Source organism: Sinocyclocheilus grahami, unplaced genomic scaffold (assembly GCF_001515645.1).
Source record: "Sinocyclocheilus grahami isolate Dianchi unplaced genomic scaffold, SAMN03320097.WGS_v1.1 scaffold324.1, whole genome shotgun sequence".
Taxonomy (NCBI): domain Eukaryota; kingdom Metazoa; phylum Chordata; class Actinopteri; order Cypriniformes; family Cyprinidae; genus Sinocyclocheilus; species Sinocyclocheilus grahami.
Window position 1 is genome coordinate 288,869 of NW_015505503.1, and position 27,956 is coordinate 316,824.

The window sequence follows — 27,956 nt, forward strand, 5'->3', positions numbered from 1 at the left end:
GGAACAGCCTGAGATCTGTCATGTACCTGCTGACCAATAGAGTCAGGTAGAATAACACACACGTTTCACTTGAAATATCAATAAGCAATACGCATATACAAATATCAGTTCTGTAGCTGTCACACAAGTTATTGTCAAGTGATTCATTGGCTTCTGGTAACATCTGAACTCCTCCACTCAACCTGAGATGCTTGTTGATTGATTTTTTTTGCAGGAAGTGGGGCGTGCTGGGATTGTTTAAAGGCCTGGAGGCGAAGCTGCTTCAGACGGTCCTCACTGCTGCACTCATGTTCTTACTGTACGAGAAGATCGCCAACACCACCTTCAGGGTCATGGGGGTCAAACGCACAATGGCGTCCCACTGACCTCTCACAGGATGTTTATTAGCTCGCTGATGTCACAGGAACGGAGTATACCTGTTATACCTTTAATTTTTAGAAATGGAGGAAATAGACAGACACACTTAACTCAGTTTGTGTTCCTCATGATCTTTAAAACATTTTGATCTATAGGCTTCTGCTTAAAAATCATTTTCGGTAATTGAAATAAATATACTGTTTGCTTCTAAAATAAAATATAAATATTAGGAGACAAAAAACTTAAACGAACATTAGAAATGTTGCTTTGGCAGCTAACTGAAGTAAATAATTAAGTTGTATGTACAAAAATGAAAAAAAAAAAAAAAGAATTAAAGAAAAAAATACTTAAACACTAATATTAGAATGAAAACTGAAAATACAAAAACAATAGCTAATTCAAAATACTAATAATGCTTTATTAATATATACATAATACTAAAATAACACCGATTCAAAGATTACAAGGTTTAAAGTATAAACTAGATATAAAATGTGGCTAATTCAAGGAGGATAAAATAGAGAACATTTTTGATTTTTGCGTAATCCATTTGTGTTATTTCATAGTTTAATGACTTTACTATTATTCAGAAATGTGTCCAAATATTTGATAGTGTATTAATATAAATAATTATTCGGTGAATACCTTGGTCAGTATTTTATTTAGGTTTTTAAAGAGCATTTAAATATGAACTTGTTTTATTTATGAATACCAACAGATCTGGACTGGTTTACATAGTGTCAAAAACAAAATAATGCATGTGACAGATTTGTTTTGTAAAGATCATTGCTGTCGACTATGGAAGCTGATCTTAGACCAGCCTTCCTGCATTGATACAGTTTATCATACGAAAACAACTTCCAGGCTGGTTTTTCTGTTTCTGTGTAGGTGATACTTGATTTGACTTCACAACACAAAGCCACTGAGACGTAATGGACCTTTAACCTAAAATGTATAGAGTCTGGACATAACCAATACATTTCATCTTTTTTGATAAGGGGATGTGAAATAACCAGCAAGTGTTTCAACTTCACAAGAATCACCACGTCTGAATTGTGAATGTTGTACACAGAAAGTTTAAGACACCAAGGCTCAGGTACATGCTTTATAGCTTTATATAGACTCATTAGAATCCATTCTGAATTTTAGATAAAAGAGTAATAAAGTAGTAAAAGCATTTCCCTCTCAGCACTGATGTTCACACTGTACTGGAATGTAAGTTGAGTCATACAGTTTCAGTTATGTATGAATGTAAAATGTTTGTTTATTCTTGAATGTCAATGATTCTATTAACGCTGATTAATATATTTATTAATAATCACACATCCAGGGTCAGTCAGATGATTCAAAATCGAAATAATTTAGATTATTCATGTATGACTACTTAGATTTTATAATTGATGTCACATAAAAATTGTGTAATATGTTTCTACAATAAAATAATTGATCAATGATAATGTGGTATGAAATTGATTGTTTTGTGTAAGTTTTATCTTTGCTTTCAATGGAAACAACCTATGTTTTAATAGGGTCAGAAAGATAATTGCATAAATTGGCCTCCAGGAGGCAGTAAGATCACTCTTTTTGTGCTGTACTTCAACTAAAAACTCAAAGGGAAAATTCAATTTTCCATGACTTGATTATTTATTAAAGATTTTTTTTTTATAATGATTTATTCATCCATTCATTTTAATTAAAATAATTAAAATGTTTTTACTGATTACACACTTATCGTTACTATTGTTATCATTATAATTATTATTACTATTGCTAATGTTGGTAGGCAATACATTGTCTTCCTTCAGGGGTTGCTTGAGTGCTCAGAAAGCCGAATCCTCCATTTTGAGAAAATAAAAATAAACAAAGATATAAGATATTTATGCACTTTAAAGTAGCCTATAATATTTAAATATTAATTACATTAAAACAATTTAATATTAAATTTTTATTGTATCAATAATAATAATGTACTTGCTAATTAACATGTTGCACATCTATTCCTGTAGTAAAATCTCAACGCTGAGCATTCCACCACAACCGGTGAGCTTTCTAATTGGCCCACTTATTCCCCCGAGAACATCGAGCAGCGATATGATTGGCTTAGTGGATTGCACTATCTATTATAATTTGACCTCGTCCGTCCCTGTCGCGGCAGTCATCTGAATGATCCTATTGGCTATCCGCAATACCATTCTTCAGAGTACTCGCCCACTATTGGATGAGTCCTAAAAACAGGCGGGGTTCCGGTTGAAGTTTACTGGATATCGGAAACGTTTAGTGGAGTGCAGACCAGTGTAATACCAATACATGGGATGGATCAAGCTCTGTAAGGTAAGGCAACTGTTAAACTTATTATTTTTAAGACTTAATTTGACACGCAGCCGCTGTGCATGCGCAGTCATTTCTTTGAATACTTTCAGGGTGTTTAATATTGCATTATAAGCTTGCTGGAAGTTGTACTGTGGAGCAGCAAGCACATGGCCTGGGTTTGCTTGTCAGGTTACTGTGCCATATGTTTGCTGGGTGAAACAGCATCTTTTTTTGGGCTGTCAAACGTTTGACTGAAGGTTATAAGGGATACAGGTCACCTTGGCAACAGTGGGCAAGGGAGGGTGCTTGTGGTCCTGATGCTGTGAAGGTGGGTCTGTTATGTAACATGCATCATGGCATGGTGTCTTTATCCTTTTATTGCATGCATCTGTCATTAGGTGGGTTGGCTTGTTATGACAGCTCTTAACATATGTTATTTAGGGCTTTTTAGGTGCGTTATTTTGCCTTTGGGTCAAAAGTACTACGGTATTGCTGTAGTATTTTGGACATGGCAATACCATGTTTTCTGCACTTTTAAATTAAGGTATTGTCCTACCATGTAAATACCAGAGTGTATGAATACTGCAATCATACAGTACCAAGATGTGTTGGAGTATCATGGTAACACCATCATATTCAGGCTCTTTACTTTTTGTCTGGTCATAAAAATGCATTTGAACTGCATTACACCGTTATAAACAATAGTGTAATGTCCTGTTTTGCATTAACGTTAATGGTTATTAAGCTTGTTAGGGTTCAAGGTTTTGTTGTAAGTGTCTTGAGATGTATCGCATGATGCATGAGACTTAATGATCGCTCTTTCTGTCACATCAGTATTTTAACTGCAGGATGGAAACATGAATACACGATATTCCACGCATAATACGGTACGGTATTATGATCAACAAGCATGACGTGTGTGTTCAAACTAAGTCAGCTTATGATTCATAGTGACAATATAAAGTGGGACGAAACTCAGACTTCTTCATCATCTCACACAGGAGACTTTGAGATAAACCAGCTTCAATTTATAAAAACGACAGTCTCCAGTATTTATGTCAGTGTGTCTCTTATGCCTGCGTTCTTTTAGTCACTCTCACGTTCATGCTTTTTGACTCAGGTTTCAAAGGAATTTTCCGGGTTAAAAACAAGTTCAGTTTTATCAACGGCAGAAATGTGCAACTTGTACTTTCGATAAAGCACTTAATTCGTCCTCGTGAAAGTATGTGTTGTTTAAGTCGTCTAAATGGTCCTTTTAGTGGTGGAACTGCTGTTCTAGGTGGATTAAGTTCTGGTTCGATTTACTGAAAAAAAATCTAGTGTGTGGATTTCTGTCTATGTTAATAGTCCTGTTCTGGTATCTTTGTGCATTCTGAAGGATGAGTCAAAATTATTTTCTGTGGCATGCTGTTAAAATAGAGCTTTTATTGAGCCCAGAACATTCCTCTGTGCAACAAAAAATGATAGAGAGCTCAGCAAGGCCCAGTGTGAGTGGGTTTCAGGCCTTTGGATACCAATGTTGTTATTGTTTTGTTTCTATAAAAAAAAATCTTCAGGTAATTAGAATAAAGCTGATATAAAAACTTAAAGACAAAAGCACATAGCAAAACTTTTTAACTTGAACTAAAGTTACAATGAGAATTCAAAGTATAAAAATAAAAGTAATTCAAAATATTAATAAATATAATGCTAAAATAACATTGGTTGATACTGAACATTTTAGATTCATGGTCTTGTGCACGCATATATATTCCTTGCAAACTTTCTGTGATGCATTTCGCGTTATCTTGGTGACAAGTCAGCAGAATTTGCAACAACAATGTTATCTAGCTGGCTAACGTAGATGAGGTTTTGTGGAAACTTGCTAAAATGACTTATCTTAGACAGTCTTAGAAACATCATTCTCATGAAGTGTTGAACACTAGGAAGCAGCGAGTATTGTTTTGCACTGTGCAAGTGTGTATTGAATGTTTTCCAGCAAAAGTTCAGGAAATTATGAAGTTGCATTATAGCTGTATCATTACCAGCGTCTAGTTTAAAAGGAAAAGTAAAGAAAACTTTGCATGGAATGAAATATATGAATATTTATTAAATAGTAATATTTATTAAATATTTATTCAAATAAAATATAAGTACATTTAAATATTTCTAACAAAATATAAATACTTTTAACAAAATACAAATTGATCATTCTTTTGTGCTTAATGCCCCTAATGTAAATAGATCTCATAGATGTCTTTTTATTAGCTAATTTTGTGCTTTTTCTTTTCTTATTTTTCTTTCTTTCATTTAGTGGTGCCCCACACCTGGCATGGAATTACATGGACTTTTTTGAGCAGGAAATAAATCAGGTAACCGAATCACAGGCACCTACAACTAAACACCTTTGGGTATTTCCCCCCTGTCAGATATTTTTGATGAAATCAGAGAGCTTTCTGACCCTGGATAGACAGCAACAAGTACCACGTTCAAGGTATGTACAACATACAACAAGATACTAACAACATGCTAGTAACTTGCTAATCATGTTAACAACATGCTAGTAACTTGCTAATCATGTTAACAACGTGTTAGAAACATGCTAATCATGCTAGAAACATGCTAGTAATTTGCTAATATGTTGTTAACATGATTAGCAAGTTACTAGCATGCTAACAACATGTTAGTAACATGCTAATCATAATAAAAACATGCTAGTAACATGCTAATCATGCTAGTAACTTGTTAATCATGTTAACAACATGCTAGTAACTTGCTAATCATGTTAACAACATATTAGCAAATTACTAGCATGTTTCTAGCATGATTAGCATGTTTCTAACACGTTGTTAACATGATTAGCAAGTTACTAGCATGCTAACAACATGTTAGTAACATGCTAATCATAATAGAATCATACTAGTGACATGTTAATCATATTAAAACATGCTAGTGACTTGTTAATAATGCTGGCTAGATGCTAATAATGCTAGCAACATGTTAATAACTTGATAATTATGCTAGCTACATGTTAGAAACATGCTAATCATGTTAACAACATAATCATGCTAGAAACATGCTAGCAACATTCTAATCATGCTGGAAAAATGTTAGGAACATGCTAGTAACTTACTAATCATACTAGCAACATGCTACAAAAATGTTAATCATGTTAGCAACATGCTAGTAACTTGCTAATCGTGCTCGTAACATGCTACAAAAACGCGAATCATGCTAGCAACATGCTAGTAACTTGTTAATCATGCTAACAACATGCTAGTAACATGTAAATCATAATACAATCATACTAGTGACATGCTAATCATGTTAAAACAAGTTAGCAAAATGCTAGTGACTTTCTAATTTTGCTAGCTACATGCTAATCATGCTAGCAACATGCTAGTAACTTGTTAATCATGCTAACAACATGCTAGTAACATGTAAATCATAATACAATCATACTAGTGACATGCTAATCATGTTAAAACAAGTTAGCAAAATGCTAGTGACTTTCTAATTTTGCTAGCTACATGCTAATCATGCTAGCAACATGCTAGTAACTTGCTAATTATGTTAGCTACATGCTAGAAACATGCTAACAACATAATCATGCTAGAAACATGTTAGCAAAATGCTAGTAACTTGCTAATTATGTTAGCGACAGGCTAGAAACATGCTAATAATGTTAACAACATAATCATGCTAGAAACATGCTAGCAACATGTTAATCATGCTGAAAACATGTTAGCAACATGCTAGTAACTTACTAACCATACTAACAACATGCTACAAAAATGCTAATCATGTTAACAACATGTTAGTAACTTGTTTATCGTGCTCGCAACATGCTACAAACATGCTAATCATGCTAGCAACATGCTAGTAACTAGTAATCATGCTATTAACTTGTTAATTATGCTAACAACATGCTAGAAACATGCTAGTAACATGTTAATTATGCTATCAACATGCTAGTAACACGCTACTCTTGCTAGAAACATTAACAACATGCTAATCATGCTTTCAAACTTCAAGCTTTTACAACTTTTTCAAACTTTCAGACTAGGCTTTTTCAAGCCAACTTCAAAGTTTGTCTACGAACTTTACTATCTAGTTCTGCTTAATATTCTGCCCCCATCTGTACATGTGAGAATCTTGCAGTCCCTTTTCCCAACACTTCCCTCTTTTCATCATCTCTCAGCACATTTTACTTACCACAAATGGCTCCCACTCTTATTTTTAGTAGTACTACCCAGACATGTTCTGTGAACCAAACAAAAGGGAAGTAAAACAAGGAAATTAGAGGAGAAATAAATGACTTTGCAAAGCAATTGTGGTGTGAATCCGAGTTGTAAACAGAATGTGCCTGTCAATCATGTTTTCCCAATTGTGACATCATTCATCACCATGGTGATAGATTCCAGCAGCACTGTTTTGCTCAGATGGCCTGTTGACTAAGCTGTTATCTACTCGTCTCTTTATCTCTGTACTCAAATCCTGTAGAGAGAAATGCATTTTTGAAAACACATGATACTCTTTCTATCAAAACCAATTCTCTTGTTCTGCAACAAAGCGTTCATTTTCTGCTAACTTTCTGTTGTAGAGGGATAGTTTGATCTGTATGACTTTTTTCTGTTCAACAAAATGAGACAAATACTGTAACACAATCAAATCACCAAGAGCTCAACAAAAAGCCCCACTGAATCAATAGAATTTACTAACATTTGAGATTCATAAATATAGCAGTCTTTTTTTTTTTTTTACATAATTAGGCTCAAATTAAGAAAAATCTTAAAATATTGCTCAAATATAATTAGGCTATACCAAGTAAATGAGCTGAACTACTTCACTTCTCCTGAGCTTGAGTTTGCAGCTTTGTTGACGTTCTCAGTAAACAAGCTGAATTAACTGCGATTTCCCTGTTATTCAAAGCAAGGTAATAGGATCTGACACTGATCTTTTTTTTCTGAAGGGGGATTTTTGTAACTTGAGATCAGTTCTGAAGGAAGCAGACTTTTTTTTTTACTTAGGTTTTTGTAGAAATTATTTAAAAAAGAGAAATCTGTGATTTAATGGTTAGATTATGTTATAATAGTTTCTTTAAAGGGGTCATATGATGCTTTTTAAAGATCCTTATTTTGTGAATTTGGTGTAACAGAATATGTTGACATGCTTTAATGTTCAAAAAACACATTCTTTTTCAAATACTGTACATTATTGTAGGTCCTCTATGCCCCGCCTCTCTCAAACGCTTCGTTTTCTACAAAGTCCCTCCTTCCGACAAGCGCAGTCTGCTCTGATTGGCCAGCTGACCCAGTGCATTGTGATTGGCCGAACACCGCAAGCACTCGTCGGAAATGTAACGGCCCCTTACCATAATCGGGAGCTTTATCTTTCAAAATAAATGTAAAGACAGAACCCGAAAGGGGAACAGAGTCGCGTGACAGACACAGTGATGAAGCTGGTATATGTTTGCAGTACACAAGCTATGGTTAAGACTGCTGACTCCACTGTGATCTCTCTCTCTCACACACACACACACTCACACAGAATGCACAAAACTCCGCATTTGAACAGTCAATAGCAAATACTTAAACTAATAACAAAACAGTAGCTGATTCAGAAGCGCCAGATTGTCATAGCAAAGTCAGAATTACCTCCTCTCCTAGGTTCACGAAACGGTCATCCATAAAATGCATTGCTGTTCTGTTGTAATTGATCTTAAAGATTCCTAAATGCATCTACTTTCAGAAGGCCAAATAAAGTGTTTTTGCTTTCGCCTAGAAACACACAGCGTCTCCCTGACATGCTGCTTCAACACTAACTGCGGTTACTAAAACCACGCCTTCTTTCTTTGTGTGCACATTTGGGCGCATTATGCAAATATTGCCACATAGTGAGGTAGATATGTGGGGGCGTGTTAGAACGAGCCATTTTAGGGGGGCGTGGCAGAGTCTTAACTTTGATAAAGAATATCTCTTTGGTTTTGAGACTTTAGTCTTTGCAACTTCAGGGATCTTATCTATGCACAATCAGCTTGTAACACTCCAAAGAGAAAGGAAAACTTGAATTCGCATCACATGACCCCTTTAAATAAATGAGTTATGTGTTAAATATTTGTTATGCTTCCTGGATGTTACAAACACACACTCATGCATTGTGAACATGTAGAATTATCCTCATTCTAAAAATAATTTTAGAATGAGATGATGTAGATCTTCTAAAAAATTTTTTTTGAACATTCAAATTTTCTAGTATTTCAGACATTCTATCATTCTAATTTTCCTGAACATTCAAATGTTAGTTGTAGCAGATATTCAACAAATCTCTTGTTTGAACATGGAAATGTTTTGGATGTTGGAAACATTCTAAAACTCTCTCTTTTGCCCTGAACATTTAAACATATTACAATTATGTTTTTTGAACATTCAAATGTTCCAGATATTGCAAACAGTCTAAAATGGAAGTTGATCATTGGAAATGGTGAACCTCATTAGCAGATGTGGCCATGACTGAATTTGTGACTCAGTGTTGGGATGATGGCATGTCAGATTCCTTCACAATCTGTCACTGTAGAGATGCTGCTTGGGTTTTTCTTTCTGTATGTGAGGTGTTATAACATGTTACCATGGTGATGGTGTTTGTCATCTGCTTAAAATGCTTGCAGCAGAGTTTGTTACCACTGTTTTGTTTTTCTGTTGCATCATATAACTCTACACCACACACATTTTCTCTCCAAGTAGAATGCCCCTTGTCTTTGTTATGTAACTAAAGGTCATATTCACAATGTTTTCCTGGAAAATATCCTTTTACATATTCTGGAAAACTGTTGTCACAAATTACAGTTTGTCCCCTTTAAAGTTACACAAGCCTACTAAGGACAAACTTTAAGTAGGTTAACAATGAATGACTAATGTAATTACTTTTAATAATGTTTTCTCTTTTTCTTTGAGGGCTCTTTTTGACTATGGCGACTATGGGGGAGGACTCAGGTCCCAGTGCCCCTACTGATACCACAGGCTCCGCCTCCAGTCCACAGAGTGACGTCGTAACCAATGAGCTGCAAGAACTGTCTCTTCAGCCCGCCCCCAACTTACTTCCTATTCATGAGAGGAAGAATGGTGAGCTTAATGTATAGTGCAAAAATGATTACATAATAAATCTATAGACACAGAATCTCCAATAACTCAGACTGTTTGGCTGGTTCGATAAAAACGAACTCTGGTGCGATTGCTCTGTTAGTGCGGTTCGTTTGAGTAAGTGTGAACACTGCCATCCGAACCCTGGTGTGCACCAAACAAGCGGACCGAAAAAAGATGGGTCTCGGTCCGGTTCCAAACGAACTCTGGTGCAGTTCGAATGAAATATGAATGCAACACAGACCAAATACTTTTAAACGAACCAAAAACAGGAAGTAATGACAAGATGCGATGCTATGTGACATGATTTGACGATGCGGAACGAGCGGTGTATCCAAAACAAAAAGAGCAGAGGGCAAACGTGGAGCAACGAGGAGCTCTTCGAGAGTTTGCAGGTGGTGAAAATAAAATCATAAGTACGCGCAGCAATGAGCGCGCTTAGTCCAGCAGACGGCATTAGGTGTGTTCGACTTAAAGTGGCTCTGAGCCGACCAATCGGTGAAGGATGTCATGCTTTAAGTCGAACACAGCTTTTGTTTGGGGTGTTCGGTGATTTCTGTCACGAAAAATATGTCATTCAACCCAACCAATCCGGTTGTGAACGGATCACTATGCCTTTAGGTTCGGTATCTTTAGGTTTGCTGTCAAAAATGTCAGTGTGAACGCTCAGTGGACCAGGACCAAATGTATCATTTTCTCTTTTGGTCCGGACCAAACGAACCAAGAGAACTGAACTACACGTGTGAACGCACCCTCCTGTTTTTTCAATTGACCATTTTTGTGATAAAGCTTAGCTTCACTTAATTACAAATACCAATAAGATAAATGTCCCATTATTTTCTGAATTACAGTAACTGACTCAAGAAACCTTTCCGATGTTTAAATAGTATCGAAAACCTTTTTATTAATTTTTTTATAGTAATCTAGAGCCAAATTTGTTACTAAGCGCAGAGTGTCTAATCTTTACAATCATATCACTATGGTAAAATCATAGTAATGTGCAGTGGGGCTGTCAAAAAAAAAATCGAATTTCGAATATTCGTCAAATTTAAAATAATAATCTACATTTGAATGCAAAAACGTTGCATTCGAATTTAAGGTGTGCGTTAAGGAGGCAGCCTTATCAGTGGCGCACAAGGTGCGATGACGATGTAAGTGTCGTTGCATAATGTATTTGTTAGCCTATCCAGTTGAGGCCACTAGATGCGGTGCTGCTGCGTTGTTCATTAAAAATATTGTGGAAAAAGACAACATCAATGCGGAGAAGATCTTGTTTACATCAAAACTGAAACCAAGCCGTTCACACAGAACACATATTTTGCACATTTTCTAGAGGGATATCTATCACTGTTGCACTCGCACAAAGGAGCCGCGTGTTTAGAAAGCCATGTAAAATTAATGCAAGTTTAACTTTGTAAAAAAAAAAACATATATCGAGACTTTATGGCTGGTTTTTTCCCCATCCCACTGCATCTCATGTTTTTTTAATGAAAAATGTACTCTGTGTGATTGGCTTTCCACCCTTTGTATTAAACTGTGCATACATACATGATGCTGTTTTGTTTATATGAGCAAAATCACTCGAGTACGAGAGTGATACTGCGTTTATACAACAGTTCGACGGAACATGTGTGTAATTAAACAAGAAACAACGGAGTGCCTAAAAAAACCCTCTTTTTTGCGGAACTACTTCCTTCCGCCACGGATTCAAAGCTCAAGTTGACAGTTAAACATACGTCACTTTTAGAGTTCGTATCAAGGGCATGTGTTGCTTCAGTTAGGTTATTAGTGAGAAATAATGAGGTTATAAGTGTCACGAATTCGGTCCATTGACTTCCGTTTATTCACCACCAGAGGTCACCCTTTCCATTACATTGACTCTCGCACTACACAAACTGTTGCATAGCACCCCGGACTACATATCCCATCATTCTTTGCACGATTTGCACACTGCCCTGATGATCTGCTGTGATGTGACGAGGCTCTGGCAGATCAGCTGAGACTTGACTAAACAATACTCAGCAGAGAATGGTGGTTTGAGTGGGTGTTATATAGTGAGTGAGGTGATTAGAAACAGCTGTGTGCAATGAGTGCAATCAGGGCAGTGTGCAAATCGTGCAAAGAATGATGGGATATGTAGTCCGGGGTACTATGCAACAGTTTGTGTAGTGCGAGAGTCAATGTAATGGAAAGGGTGACCTCTGGTCGTGAATAAACGGAAGTCCATGGACCGAATTCATGACAATAAGAGAGAAACAATGCGGCAAGATGTGCATCCAAATGAGAGAGAGAGAGACCGCGAAGCTAGACGTTTCTTCTTATATTAACTAACATACTCTACGATTAGCTCAGTGAATAATTAAAAAAAAACATAGACCCGGCTAGAACAAGCGGAGTGATACAAAATTGTGAAAGGGCATTCCTGTAGCGATACCAGCACAATATCTCACGGTTCTCAACCAATCAGATTTGAGAACCAGAACGAACAGTTGTATAAAGTTGTTTAAGCAACTTAATTAATTATAATGGGTTTATAAACATTATTTTAAACATTATGCACTTTTTTCACAGATAGTCATATTATCTTATGCTTTGAATAAATGTGCATTAGTAATATTTTGCTCGATGCGCCCTCTTGTGGCCTCAGAAGCTAAAAGCTTTTCTTCACCCTAACTGAAGTTATGCATTTTAAATTTGAATATAATTCGAATTTTGATCATATTTAAGTACAAAATTTGAATTGAGTTTTTCAGCCATTTTGACAGCCCTAATGTGCAGCTTAGAGTTGCTTATTGCTTTTATAAATTTAACTTTAGTAATAATTTCTTGTTCAAAATTAGATAAACATACTGTACGCTGTTTATTGTTACCAATCAACTTGCATATACTGTAGAGTTGAGCTGATGGTCTAACGTTAACTTTTTGCCACACTACCCAATGACGGGTGAATTGAGAAAACTGATTTGCTGTAAATATATATTGCCACACTGGAATTATTTAGCTGTTTTTCCTTATATAGGCCTATTTCTGACAATCAGTGCAGGTCATCGTGCTGCGAGCTGCATAATACAGTACATAAGATGAGTCAGTCTCCATTGCTCTGTGAAAAGCCGCCTGTCAGAACAACGCTAGGGCTGATTTTGTTCCTCATATTTTTGTCTGGTTGGCTTAATGAGAAGAATTTTTCACATATATGGCAGTGTCACCACATGGAATTATGGAGGAAATAAAACTTAAGACATCCTAGATAAGCTTCTGATGGTCAGTTTTCCACCAAAAATGCAAAAGAAGTGAGGTAAGATTTATTTTAGACAACGCATTACGTTGCCGGTCTTTTGTAAACCTATAGTAGCCAATTGGCAAGGAATATTATTCTCTTTTAGTGTATTTTATTCTCATCAGATGCTGATCTTGGACCCTCTATGTGCAATCACGGAATTTAAAAATAGTTATTTTTTTAAATAATTGCTAAAAATCATGGTAACACTTCACAATACGGTTCCATTTGTTAACATTAGTTAACTACATTAACTGTAAAGCGTTTATTAATCTCAGTTTAAGCTAATTTTAGTATTTGCTAATATATTATTAGAATCAAAAATATAACATTATTTAAAAGACCTGAGCTAACGTTAACTAATAATGAACAGCTGTAGTTTTATTAATTAACATTAACAAAGATGAATAAATTCTGTAACAAATGTATTGCTTGTTTTAATGTTAGTTAATTGCATCAAGACAGAGTTCATCAAAAAATGAAAAAATTGTCATCATTTGTTGAACGCAAAATAAAGTATTTTAAAGAATGTTGGTAACCAAACAGTTGCCCTTAGCCATTGACTTCCATAGTATTTTTTTCTCCATACTATGGAAGTCAGTGGCTACCTGCAACAGTTTGGTTACCAACATTCTTCAAAGTATCTTCTTTTGTGTTCAACAGCTTACGGGTGAGTAAATGATGACGTCATTTTCATTTTTGGGTAAATTATCCCTTTAAGTAATGGACCTGATTGTAAAGTGTTACCAAAATGAGAACAAATAAATTTACTTTCACTAACATAGACACAATGTTATGATTTGATATGATATGATAGGCGAAATGTTATGATTCGAAAACTTGCACATACTCACACATGGTTAAGCTGTGTTTAGCATATGGTGACCAGCCCTTGGCTAATAATGGTTTCTAGGTTTATTTTGTTTCACTAATCTTTGTAAACACCCACACTCACATCCCACAAGCTCTGAATATGAAAGACTGAAATTCAGATTGAAAATCTAGTTGTATCTGTGAGGGGCCACTACTGCCACCCAGTGGATCTTATCAGCACTTTGGTCAATTTTTATTTATTTTTTTATCCTGGAAAAGTCTGAAATCACTTACACTAATCTACACACTCTGGCAAGTGAGTAGTCATTTAGCAGATGCTTTTAACCAACCGTGAGCGACCTGATTTTAAGTGCCTCGTTCAGGCTAATGGATTGGCCCTGGTGAGAAGGGTCTGGCTGCAGACATGCACTCTACTCTGTCTGCAATGTCACTTGCACTTTCTGTACTGGAACTGGAAATTAGTTGCATAATGTTGTATTAGAGTTTGGTACTTATTGCTTCCATTATATGTATGACTTGTCAGACTTCTTTAAAATTATTTTGAAATAAACATAATTGTTTCAGCATTCAGCAATGAAACTCACGGCGATATGTGTGTTTACAGAAGACATGGTGTATGCTCTGTCCATATGCTGTACAGTCAAGCCAAAAATAATATTTGGACACTTTTTTATATTTTTTTGTTATCTTATCCAGTGCCATTAATTTTCTAAGTGTACATTTCAGTTGTTGTCTGAATAATTTTTGGGGGCGACTCTGTTTGGCCATATTGCAGGGCTGCCATTGTGATGATTGTTTTGGACCTCAGATGGCAGAGACTGTTATTTTAATAATATTTATATACTATTGTAGTATTTATTAATATTTTGTTATTTTACTATTTTCAGTTTTCATTGTAGTTTTTGTTTAAGATTTAGTAATTTGTTCTTTATGTGCTTTTTATATGTGTTTATCAGTATTTTATCATTATTATTATTTTATTTTTTGAGTTCTATTTAGCTTTAAAGGAACGGTTCACCCAAAAATGAAAATTTTAAATTTTTACTGGTGAATTACTGGTGGATTATTGTGATGCTTTTATCAGCTGTTTGGACTCTCATTCTGACGGCACCCATTCACTGCAGAGGATCCTTTTTTTCCATATAATGTTTATATTTTAATTTGCATTATTTCAATTAAATGAAACGATTTTAATGGTTTTAGTTAACAGTAACAACACTGATGAGAGACTTCATTCGTAACTCGTGATGCAGAAGACAGAATTGTGTTTACATATACACACATATTATTCATTAAAACGCAGTTCGTTATTTCTGTCACCCTTGAGCTGTCACATTTTCTTAAGTGCTAAGTTTATCTATAAAATGCACGCATCTTTCTTGATTTGTCTCCTCCAAGGATATTTTACACCCTCACACTTCGGCATGTAAAACCAAATGTGCTACAGGAATAAGTCTGCTCCGCTTAAAAAAAAAAACACCACCTAAAACACCTGCCGAACGGAGCGATTTTACACCTTAGCGGTGAGGTGTGGCTGTCAGACTTTGGACGCATTTCCATAAATTCAGCAGCTTTAAATAGCTGCACTAGACAATTGTGATGTTCTCCATACAGCCACCAGAAAGTCTGCACAGTTTTAGGAGTTCATATTTTACAGATTTTAATTTCAGCCATATATTCATACTAAGAAACATTTCTGTGACTCCGAATGTGCGTTTGTGTGTCATTCTGTCAGCAGAGAGAGGTCACTGAGTGCAGAGTAGGCTGCTTTAATAAAACACACACTACTCAGCACAAATATGTGTGTGTGTGTGTGTGTGTGGACTGAATGACTTGAGGAACAGCTGCGGTTGTGCGGTAGTGCTGTCACACACAGACACACACACACACACACACCTTTCCCTGTGGATAACTTCAGTCTCCATGCTGCTTCTGCAACAGCAGGAGCTCTGGATCTTTGATGTGGCCGTTTCTTCTCATCAGATATCTTCCTTCTTTATTTCTTCTTTATTTCTTTTGACTGAATGACTTGAGGAACAGCTGCGGTTGTGCGGTAGTGCTGTCACACACAGACACACACACACACACACACCTTTCCCTGCGGATAACTTCAGTCTCCATGCTGCTTCTGCAACAGCAGGAGCTCTGGATCTTTGATGTGGCCGTTTCTTCTCATCAGATATCTTCCTTCTTTATTTCTTCTTTATTTCTTTTCCGTCATCTTCTTCTCTCTTTTTCTCTTCATCCGGATTCCTGTTAACAGATCAGCAGTTCTAAGTGAATGACTGAAACAGGCGAAATAGGAAAGACACAAAGGCTGAATTAAGTTTTTGGAGTTAGAAACTTCAGTGTCTCTTTGAAAGAAAAGCGGTGTAGCACTTCTTTTTGACCTTTTGAAACCTTTTAAAAAACCTGACCACCATGCTGGACACCAGCTCGTGGCTCCACGCCAGCCCCACCTCTTTTGGATCTGCTCCAATCAGCCGCGGAGTGAAGAAACAAGCCGTCCGATTGGACCGTGAGCGGCGTGCCTGCCTGAGTCTGAGAGAAGGTGTGGAGTCGTGTTGCATGTATGCGTTCAAACCAATAAACACAGTTAAAGCCTTTTTGGGCTTTTTGGCTTTTTTAAAGCCTTTGTGAGGTGTGCTATTACTGTTTTAAGCTTTTAGACTTACAATATTGGCCTGGCAGATGATTAAAATGGAAGAAAAATATCACATACACCTGTGGGCCAGCAAGTGAACACTTCAGCTACTGCTTGGCAACCAACTTAGCATAGTGGTGTTGAGTAATTTTATTATTATTTATGTACTGTTACAGTATTTTATTTATTTGTACAGTATATTATTATTATTTCTAACTATTTTTTTAGTTTAGTTTTAGTAAAATTTTTAGTTGTCATGTTTTAAATAATTAATTTTTAAACTAAAAAAATGTATTAATATATAAAGCTTGAGCTATTTTTTTTTCAGTTTTAGTAAGTTTAGCACTTTAGATTAAACTTATTTCAGTTAGTTGCCAAAGCTACTTTTCTAATTTTCATTAGGTTTTTTAAGTTTAATTTTTAAACTAATATTTCTATTTTATTTTATTTCAGCTTTATTTCAATTACCAAAAATAAAGAAATTGAATAATATTAGTTAGGGATGTACGATATTATCGGACCTATATCGGAATCGGCCGATAATGACTTTAAATGTAAATATCGGCATCGGCCTGATATGAAAAATTATACCGATATGTCTTGCCAATAAGAGGAATACCTTAACTCACATGTGCTCAGGTGTGCTAGCGATTAGATCACGTCAACAGTGTGGCTCATTCTTGAAGCAAAGTTTTGCCTGAATGGTGATTAGATTCACTGTTTTGGATTGCTGCATTTAAACTGAGAATGCACATACATGATAGAGTAAACAGTAATAGCACGTGCAGCGGCAGCCTCCCCCGGGTCCTAATGCCCGTTCTGTAAGGAGTTTTAATTCCGTAGGGGACACTGTTGGCCTACTTCTAATAAAATGAAAGTAAAATACACAAATAACATTTAGACTGTTTCTGATTAAATAAAGTAGTAATTGATGTCATAAAATCATGAGTATGTTTTGATTTAAAGGTCAGAAGCTATAGCTTAAATGAATAATAAAAAAATCACAAACATGACACTTGTAAATTAAATAATTTTATATATACTGATTTATTCATTAATGTGTAATATGTTATATTTTTTAAACAAATTATGAGCTCTAAAAGATTTTCTGAATTTTTACAACTCTTGCTTTAGACCATCTACAGATGTTAAATCTTAAAATAAAATGTTAATGTTACTACTGCATCTTTCTGAAAAAAAATGCAGCAATTGATATATAGTGTTTTTATAGTTATTTTCAACGCTTCAATGTACTGTCATTATAAAAGAACTTAATTGTTGTTTATTTAATTCTAACAAATACATTCTTGTTAAAAACTAACCAAAATTAAAAATAATCTGCTTATAATTTTCACACAAACAAACAAAAGGAAATACATCGGGATCGGCTATCGGCCAAAATGAGATGAAAAATATCGGCATATTGGATATCGGCAAAAATCCAATATCGTGCATCCTTAGTATTAGTTAACAATAACAACACTGCAATATGGTTTCATTATGGTACACTGTTTTGTGTGAACTATACTTGCGCCACCAATTAAGTATAGCTTATGAATTTATTCACCCAAAATTAAAAATTCTGCCATCATTTACTCTTCTGCTGAATACAAAAGAAGATATTTTGAACAATGTGTGTAAGGAGGAAACAGTTGATGGACCCCACTGACTTTCATAGTATGATAAAAATCCTATGGATTTGTCTGGGGACCGTCAACTCTTTGGTTACACACATTCTTCAAAATATCTTCTTTTTGTGTTCAGCAGAAGAAAGAAATTCATACAGGTTTGGAACAACTTGAGGGTGAAAATATGATGACAGAACTTTCAATTTTGGGATGCACTCATGTTTGTTTGAAAAGTTTAATGTAATTAGATCAAGTGTGAGCAGTGATGTTGTATTATTGAATATTTTATAGTTAGTGAAACCTGTAAACAGCAGGCATAGTCCACTGAGCTGTTTGCATGTGTTTGTGTGATTGTATGTGCTGTGTGTGGTATGCCATGGGTGATAAGGGAACCAGAGCAATGACATTGCCACAATCCAGGATGAAGAAGCATCAGCTCATGCACACACACAGATGCTTTATCAGCACATTTAGGTGTCCTGCAGGTTGCAATTTGAGACATGAAGTGTAACTTAGTGATATCCTCAATAACTCAGCAGCAGCTCAGTGGCCTGCCACACAGATTGAGTGTCAGGTACAATATTACCGTGAGGACTCAAATAGAAACATATGGAGAACAAGCTATGGAGAAAGATGGAGGGATTCCAAACGCATCATAAGTCGTGCATTGTGAGCTTAGTTTAACTGTGAGATTTGTAGTGAGAACATAGAAACCACAAGTGAAACAACTCATTTACAAGGGTCAGATCAGTTTATATTCTGGCTTTGTTGAATTATTGATCTTGATTGTTTAACAGATAGGTAACACTTTAGTTGAGGGACCAATTCCAGACATGAAGTGTAACTTAGTGATATCCTCAATAACTCAGCAGCAGCTCAGTGGCCTGCCACACAGATTGAGTGTCAGGTACAATATTACTGTGAGGACTCAAATAGAAACATATGGAGAACAAGCTATGGAGAAAGATGGAGGGATTCCAAACGCATCATAAGTCGTGCATTGTGAGCTTAGTTTAACTGTGAGATTTGTAGTGAGAACATAGAAACCACAAGTGAAACAACTCATTTACAAGGGTCAGATCAGTTTATATTCTGGCTTTGTTGAATTATTGATCTTGATTGTTTAACAGATAGGTAACACTTTAGTTGAGGGACCAATTCTCACTGTTAACTAGTTGCTCATTAGTATGCATATTACTAGCATATTGGGTGTTTATTATTACTTATAAAGCACATATAAATGCCTTATTCTGCATGACCATATTTTAGGTCCCTTAATCCTACCCCATACCTACACTTAACAACTAACTATTAATAAGCAGCAAATAGGGAGTTTATTGAGGCAAAAGTTGTAGATAAACTAAAAGTGTGACCCTAAAGTGTGTAAACTAAAGTGTGACCCTACACAGCTATAAAGTAGTTCCAGGTTTGAATCCTGGTTCTAGATCAGTGGTTCTCCATTCCAGTCCTTCACACACAGATGAAACTTGCTTCACAGATGTGTGAAGTGTGACATAATATACATCTGTAAATAAATACAATTTAAATTAACGTCTCACACACTTTAATGCCCTTTGAATGGAACATATACGATCCCTTCAAACTGGAATCATGGTGGAATATCCTGTGATGTCCACTTCACAGGGCACTTACGGTCGAATAGAACAAACATCTGAAGTGATAAGAGAAACATACAAAATGTGCAAAGTGGGGGGGTGCGAGGACTAGAATTGAGAACCACTGTTAGATTTTAAGAATCAAAACAAGAAACTAAAAGAAGGAGCAAAACTAAGAAAGGAATAAAAAATAAATATATAGATTATTATATTCAGGGCTTATATTAACCATTGGGCTAGGCAGGGCTGAAGCCCCGGGGCACGGACAAGGAGGGGGCCCATGATTGGCTGTGGAGTAGATTGACTGGTCATCGGTAGCGCCGATTTCCAAAGCCCCGCCCCTCACATATTGGTGCTATTATTTAGTGGGGCTTTTCCATATATTCCATGCATTACCTTTAGAGATTAAAACGTCACGTTTGAATTTGGTTTACCAATCAAATGCATTTATTCTATATTTTACTTTTGAACGACCCGTGCTGCACCATGTATCAATCAGGTGATCGCTGTAATGTCCTCATTCACCTCTCTTCATTTCGTTCTGGCATAATCTGGAAATGGTCATGCAAAGAACAATCTTCGATAAGTAAAAATGTAAACTATTCTAAAAAGAAAGTGAGAGAGGGGAAAACATGAGTTAGAGAGTAAGTAAAATTCCCAGCTATCAGGTTCCCTTTCGATTCAGTCACTCTACATTGCTATGGGAATTACCCTTTCCTCCAAATACTACTGAAGTCTTATTGAATCACGCCAGTGAAACTGGCCAATGGTGTTCAAGCGCGCGAAATATGAGGGGCTCCCACTCTATATAAAGCAGTGCTTGTACGTCATCTATTCAGAATCTTTTTCTTCAGTCAACCTTCTACGAGAAGCAAGAAGCCTATCAACAAGACTAGTCACCGTGATCTACACGCTGCAGCGGACACGCCTTCTCTTCCCCTGCTGTGTTCCGGTTGAGCTACGGAAACTTCGCAGCTTCCGATGCGGATCTGTCAGGGTCAGGTGACGAGCCCGCACCGGCTCAGTGCCCACGCGCTCCTCACCCCCCTGCTGCAGGTCCCCTTCTAGTGCGTTCCATGACCGCTGTTCTCCGCCCCTCCCCCATCACTCAAGATGTGGTGTCCTTCGGTGCCATGGAGGGTGCTGAAGAGGAGGATGATTCCATTTCGGTGGCAGCGTCTGCAAGAGAGGAGTGGTCTAACAGCCCGCTGGATTACACTGCGCCTCACGGCAGCTACGCTGGGGACCTCCATCATAGTGATGTCGAGCTCCTTAGCGTCCTGTCCAAGGCAGTTGATGAGCTCTGTTTGGAGTGGGCGCCTCCTGCCGAGCCTGCCAGAAGCCGTCTGGACGAGTGGTACCTCCAGTCAGATCGTGGCCGAAAGGCCCGGCCCCTTTTTCCCAGAGGTGCACGATGAGATAATGAAGTCGTGGAACGCGCCACTCACCAGTCGAGTGCACAATCCAAGATCCTCCCTCCTGGCTTCTGTGGACGGTGCTGACCAAGTGGGGTATGTTAACCCCCCCCCCCCCCCTGCAAAAAGCCGCCACCCCCAGGCAGTTGATGAGCTCGGTTTGGAGTGGGTGCCTCCTGCCGAGCCGGCCAGAAGCCGTCTGGACGAGTGGTACCTCCAGTCGGATCGCGGCCGAAAGGATACCCCGCGGAGGCTCGGCCCCTTTTTCCCCGTGGTGCACGATGAGATAACAAAGTTGTGGAACGCGCCGCTCACCAGTCGAGTGCACAACCTGGGATCCTCTCTCCTGTCCTCTGTGGACGGCGCTGACCAAGTGGGGTATGTTACACTCCCCCCCGTGGAAGAAGCCGTCGCTACTCATCTCTGTCCTTCAGCCGCGGCAAACTGGAGAGTGAGAAACAACGCGTCTCAACCCTCTAAATCTTGCCGCGCCACTGCAAACTTCGCCGGCAAGGCTTTCTCCACGGCGGGCCAAGCAGCTTCAGAACTGCACGTGATGACGATACTCCAGGTGTATCAGGCCAAGCGGCTCAAGTCTCTGGATGAGGACGGGCCGGACCCTGAAGTGTTCAAAGAGCTCCGACGCACCATGGATCTGGCCCTCAGAGCAACGAAGGTGACAGCTCGAACGATCGGCCGCAACATGGGGAATCTTGTGGTGCTAGATCGTCACCTGTGGCTTACTCTGACCGAGTTAAAGGACTCGGAAAAAACGGCCCTTCTGGACGTTCCCGTGAATCCCTCAGGTCTCTTCAGAGCAGCGGTAGAGACGTTCACGGAGCGCTTCGTTGAAGCACAGAAACAATCAAAGGCTATTAACCACTTCCTGGCAAAGCGCGCTAAAACAAGTAGATAGAATAGAAAAAATAGAAAGCTAGTGTTTGTTTTTGTTGTTTTTTTTAAATAAAGAATAAAAAAAATAGATAAATATAGATAAAGTAGAATTAAAATAGAATAGAAAGTGTTAGAGTTAGAGGGTCAAATAAAGGTGGAACAGATGTGTTTTTAGTCGTTTCTTGAAAGTCTATCAAAGCAATTCTCCTCCTCTCACTCCCCTCTCCCCCATCACTCACTCTCACACTCGTGTGGTATTAAACTCCCCGCCCCCAATGGCGAGTTATCCCTCACGGTGTGCAGTCCGCCTCGCCCGCTGTCACAGTTCACAGAAGCGTGGCAGGCACTGCCAGGGCTATCAGAGTGGGTTATGAAATCAATAAAGAACGGCTACACGCTTCAGTTCTTCTGCAGGCCGCTCCCGTTTCAACGGTGTGTTAATGTCCACTGTACGGGAGCAGAATGCCTCAGTTCTGCGAGAGAAAATACACAACCTCCTCGCAAAACGCGCTGTAGAGACAGTGCCCCTAGCAGACCACAAGAGCGGCTTCTACAGTCGCTATTTTCACAATTTCACTATTTTCGCATCCTGAAGTATCTCGATGATTGGCAAGTCTTAGCCCAATCAGAGAGCGTGCTGCTCACTGACAAGCTCAGACTCGCTCATATTCAGAGCTTAAGGCTGACTGTGAATATGCAAAAGAGCATGCTGGTACCGAGCCAGAACATCTCCTTTTTAGGAGTAGAGCTGAATTCAATCAATATGCGAGTGTGTCTGTCGGAGGAGCGCTCACAAAAACTGATCAGCTCTCTCACAGTCTTCAAGTTAGGGCACTCTCCCCCACTGAAATGCTTTCAGAGGACGCTCGGCCAGATGGCTGCCGCCTCGACAGTGTGCAAACTAGGGCTCCTACATATGCGACCGCTTCAGCTCAGACTAAAGGGCCTGGTGCCACAGAGTGCATGGCGCACAGGCACCTTGCGCATCAAAGTGACGCGAGACTGCTGGGATGCACTGACCCCTTGGCGCGATATGACTCCGTATCGCCAGGGTGTTCTTATTGTCCAAGTGATCAGGAGAAAGACTGTTACAACAGATGCATCGAGCATGGGCTGGGGAGCCATATGCGACGGCAGACCAGCCTTCGGGACGTGGTCAGACGGAGAAGTTGTGGCACATAAACTGTCTGGAGCTACGTGCTGTACACCTAGCACTTGAGTGCTTTCTCCCGGACATTCTCCACCGTCACGTTCTCATCAGCACGGACAGCATGACAGTGGTAGCGTTTATAAATCACCAAGGTGGTGTGAGCTTGCAGCCTCTGCTGCGACTGACGAGAGACCTTCTTCTGTGGGCAGATCGACACCTCCTCTCCATCCGGGCAGTACATGTCCCCGGACGCGTGAATTACGGCGCGGATTTACTGTCGAGGGGCGGGGTAATCCACGGGGTGTGGAGATTACACCCTTTGATAGTCAATATAATTTGGAGTGTATTCAACAGGGTGGAGGGGGATCTCTTCGAATCAGCGGATAACAATCACTGCCCACTGTTTTATTCACTGACACACTCTCCCCTGGGAGTGGCTGCACTAGCTCACAGCTGGCCGAAAGTACGCAAGTGTGCTTTTCCTCCAGTGAAACTTCTGCCTCGCATGCTTTGCAAAATCAGAGAGGAAAAAGAATCTGTTCTGTTAGTGGCACTGAAATGGCCCAATCAGTCGTGGTTCCCAGAACTGGTGGAGATGCTGGTAGCCCCCCGTGAACTATCCCACTGAAGAGAGACCTCCTTTCTCAAGCACAGTTAACGATATAGCATCCAAATCCAGAGTCATAGTCACCTTCATGTCTGGTCGCGCGACAGAGCTTGCCTGTAACAGATGCAGTTCCTCAGCATGTGTTGAACACTATCTCTGAGGCTAGGGCTCCTTCCACTGGACGTCTTTACACATAAATTGAGAGTTTTCACAAATTGGTGCGGGTCGTGGGGCGAAGACCCATTCAACTACCCAATGCCAATAATTCTTGCCTTCCTTCAAAAGCCAAAAAAAAAAGTCAGTTCGAGCCAATACAATCAGCGAGCTTGCGTGCGCTCTCTCCCAAGACAGCGCTTATGCTCACGTTGGCCTCTGTTAAGCGAGTTGGGGACCTGCAGGCGCTGTCAGTTGACGACTCGTGTATTGAGTTCAGACCAGGTAATTGGAGACTCAACTTAAAGCCTAGGAATGGTTATGTGCCTAAAGAGCTTTCGACTCTCATTTAAAGCGCAGGTCATAACACTATCTGCTTTCCATCCCGAAACACTGGCCAGGCCGGAGCCGCTTAATACACTTTTCCTGTGCCCTGTACGTGCGGAGCGCATTTATACTGAGCGCTGTAGACAGTTCAGGCTCTCGGACCAGCTATTTGTATGCTTTGGAGGGCGCACAAAAGGCCTGCCTGTGTCCAAGCAAAGGCTGGCACACTGGATCATTGTCGCAATTGCTTTGGCTTATGGCTCTAAGGGCGTGAAATGTCCTATAGGGGTTCGGGCCCACTCAACCCGCGGAATCACGTCCTCGTGGGCCTGGGCAAATGGCATATCTACTCAGGACATTTGCATGGCGGCAGGCTGGTCGTCACCCAGCACTTTCGCGAGGTTTTATAACCTAGATGTGTCGTCGCTTGCCTCACATGTGCTGTCAGCACACGCGCCTACTCAGCCTCAGTAATGATCTGAGCTGCTTGCCTCAGTGGTTTCGACTAGGTCGTATACACCCCTGTATTGACATACCACTAATTCAATGCTGTCCCTATCAGCTTATCACATTGTTATGATATTGTTCATCACGTCTTTTAGGACATGATCACCATCATACTCATTGAATTAAACAAATTAAACAAACTTCAACTAATCTATATGTGATTTTCACATTCTCTGTTTCACCGGCGTTAACTCCGCCCCTGGTGTGACATGGCATCGTCTAGTTGCAGCGCCCCCCTTGACTTTTACATGGTTTCAACTAGGTCCTGTATACCTGAGCTGTTTAACAAGAGTGCCAATATCATTGCCGCTCTCATTACGGTTCTGTATGTGAAACTTGACATACTTAGTCGAGCCAGGCTCCATCACTGTGACACGGCTGGATTTTATACGTTCCCATAGCAATTTAGAGTGACCGAATCGAAAGGGAACGCTCTCGGTTACTTACGTAACCTCGGTTCCCTGAGATGAGGGAACGAGACATTGCTCTTTTTGCCGTGTCACCTAGCTCAGGATCTTAGAATGCCAAGTTGCTTCAGTCAATATTCTGAATAGATGACGTACAAGTGCTGCTTTATATAGAGTGGGAGCCCCTCATATTTCGCGCGCTTGAACGCCATTGGCCAGTTTCACTAGTGTGATTCAATAAGGCTTCAGTAGTATTTGGAGGAAAGTGAGTAACCGAGAGCGTTATTTTACTAAAGCTGATGATGGAGTGGAAGTTGTGAAACAGCAAGTGGACCGGGCACATGGAGCAGATAAAATTACAGTGTCATCGTCCCCACAGATTTTAGGTTAGTTTGAATAACAAGTTAACGACTTGATGGATGTATATTGCTTTTTGTGTTTGAACAAAGTATATTCGCTTACGGGTTGAGAGATAAACCGGTAGAAATATAGCCTGTCAATCATTTTGCGCGGCATGATGTCGGTTAAGCTTTTCATTTGATCACATTTTAAGCATTGTGGTTTAAAAACAAATTTTACTTTTCAGGGATATTAAGCAGTGGGGCAGAATTCATTTTGACAAATGCGCACGGTTTTAGCCTGATTTGCGTGGCGCGCACCTGCTCGTACAGCACCAGTCTAAACTTGAGTTATATTTCGTGCCTTGTGCTTAAACGTTCAAATGCACAGTTATATGTCAAAATGTCTCCTCGTCAACAGTCATTTGTGTCTTAAAAGAACGTTAATATTTAAATATAAAGCATGTGTAGTAGAGGTTGAACGACTTCTGATTTTTTGAAGTCGACTTTTATGTGATGAAAGTCGAGTCGAAGTCGACTAGTCGCTGATGACGTCATTAATGAACAAATAAGTCTGGAGCTGTGACAAACACCCTGTGCACAGCTATGGCATATGACACAGTGCTGCCCACATGGCTGTTGCTCATATAACAGATTTTTTATCAGTTCTTTTGTCTTTGGGTCGTTATATTTCTCACAGATTTCTGCTCATTCTAAATCAGATACAGATAAAGTAGCACAGTAAAGATTACATTCATATGAATGCATTAGTGAGACAGCGATTGCGTGTATGAATTAATTCTACCTGGCAGCGTCTCTCTACTAATAGTGAAGCTGTGGAATTTATTTATTAAGAAATATATGCATTTATTTGTCATTTGAACTGTCTTTCAAAGATTTCTTATCCTGTTGTGCCCTCTATAGGACCAGCGACTAGTCGACGTCAAGCTTAAAGCGTCATGGCAGAGCATTGAAGTCGACTAGTCGATTAGTCGGTGCAACCCCTAATGTGTAGTAGTAGGCTATATGAGATCCTAATATGATGAGATTTTAAAGGGACAGTTCACCCAAAAATGAAAATACTGTCATCATTTACTCAGCCTCAGGTTGTTCTAAACCTATATGAATTTCTTTGTTCTCCTCAACATAAAAGAAGATATTTTGAAGAATGTTCGTAACTAGAAAGTTTCTGGTCCCCATTGACTCCAGTAGTGTATTTTGTTTTTCATACTATAGAAGTCATGGGGGCCCAGCAACTGTTGGGCTACTAGTATTGTTCCAAATATATGAAGAATTTATTTGCAAAAAACGATAACTCGGTTTATTAAAAGTTTTGTATTATGTTATCATGTTTTTATTGTCTTATTTATTTAATCAAAATAACCCAACTGCAGTTTGAGTTATCTGTTTTTGCAAATTAACTCTTCATATACTTTTACTTCAACAGCAGAAGGACACTCATACAGGTTTAAAACAACAACAGACCTTTAATTTTTGGGTGAGCTATTCCTCTAAACCAGCCTAATTTAGCTGCTGTTAAAATGTATGTCAATAATGTTAATCAGATATTAGAAAGAAAATCACTCACTGTCCTTGACCGAATCACTTTTGTAAAATAAATAAGAATCAATGTATATTATTTATATAAATATAATTTCTTATTCAGTGCTTTAAGTGTTTCAAGTAGGTCTATTTTTTGTAATTTGTCTGTTTACTTGTCTTAAGTATAAGCTTGTTTTTACTTAGGCTAGTATTTTTTGTTATTGTCTTATTTATTTAATCAAAATAACCCAACTGCAGTTTGAGTTATCTGTTTTTGCAAATTAACTCTTCATATACTTTTACTTCAACAGCAGAAGGACACTCATACAGGTTTAAAACAACAACAGACCTTTAATTTTTGGGTGAGCTATTCCTCTAAACCAGCCTAATTTAGCTGCTGTTAAAATGTATGTCAATAATGTTAATCAGATATTAGAAAGAAAATCACTCACTGTCCTTGACCGAATCACTTTTGTAAAATAAATAAGAATCAATGTATATTATTTATATAAATATAATTTCTTATTCAGAGCTTTAAGTGTTTCAAGTAGGTCTATTTTTTGTAATTTGTCTGTTTACTTGTCTTAAGTATAAGCTTGTTTTTACTTAGGCTAGTATTTTTTTTATTTTTTTTATTTATTTTTTTTTTAAATATTGAAATTGGTAACAAGAATTATAAAATTTCAAAGAATCAAAATTTTGATAGGACAAAAATTATATTTAAAGCTATATATATATATAATAGGGGGCCCTGCAGTAAGTCATAGACCCGGGGCCCAGTAAGGTCTTAAAGGGGTCATATGATGTTGCTAAAAAAAACATTATTTGGTGT

The 27,956-nt window shown here is 38.4% G+C and overlaps 2 protein-coding genes across 3 annotated transcripts in view; both read left to right on the forward strand.

Moving 5' to 3' along the window:
- Positions 1-639, forward strand: part of slc25a17 (solute carrier family 25 member 17) — an 8,193-nt gene extending 7,554 nt beyond the window's left edge. The window contains exons 8-9 of the mRNA XM_016294766.1: positions 1-46; positions 215-639. The exon at positions 1-46 is cut by the window's left edge and continues 17 nt beyond it. Of these exons, the coding sequence (XP_016150252.1) occupies positions 1-46; positions 215-365 (197 nt within the window). The 3' untranslated portion in view covers positions 366-639. The remainder of the gene's footprint in view (positions 47-214) is intronic.
- A 1,970-nt stretch (positions 640-2,609) lies between these two features.
- Positions 2,610-27,956, forward strand: part of LOC107602328 (MKL/myocardin-like protein 1) — a 51,877-nt gene continuing 26,530 nt past the window's right edge. For both annotated transcript variants that reach the window (XM_016294805.1, XM_016294804.1), the window contains exons 1-3: positions 2,610-2,688; positions 4,961-5,018; positions 9,600-9,767. In XM_016294805.1, coding sequence (XP_016150291.1) covers positions 9,614-9,767 — 154 coding nt within the window. In that variant the 5' untranslated portion in view covers positions 2,610-2,688; positions 4,961-5,018; positions 9,600-9,613. The remainder of the gene's footprint in view (positions 2,689-4,960; positions 5,019-9,599; positions 9,768-27,956) is intronic.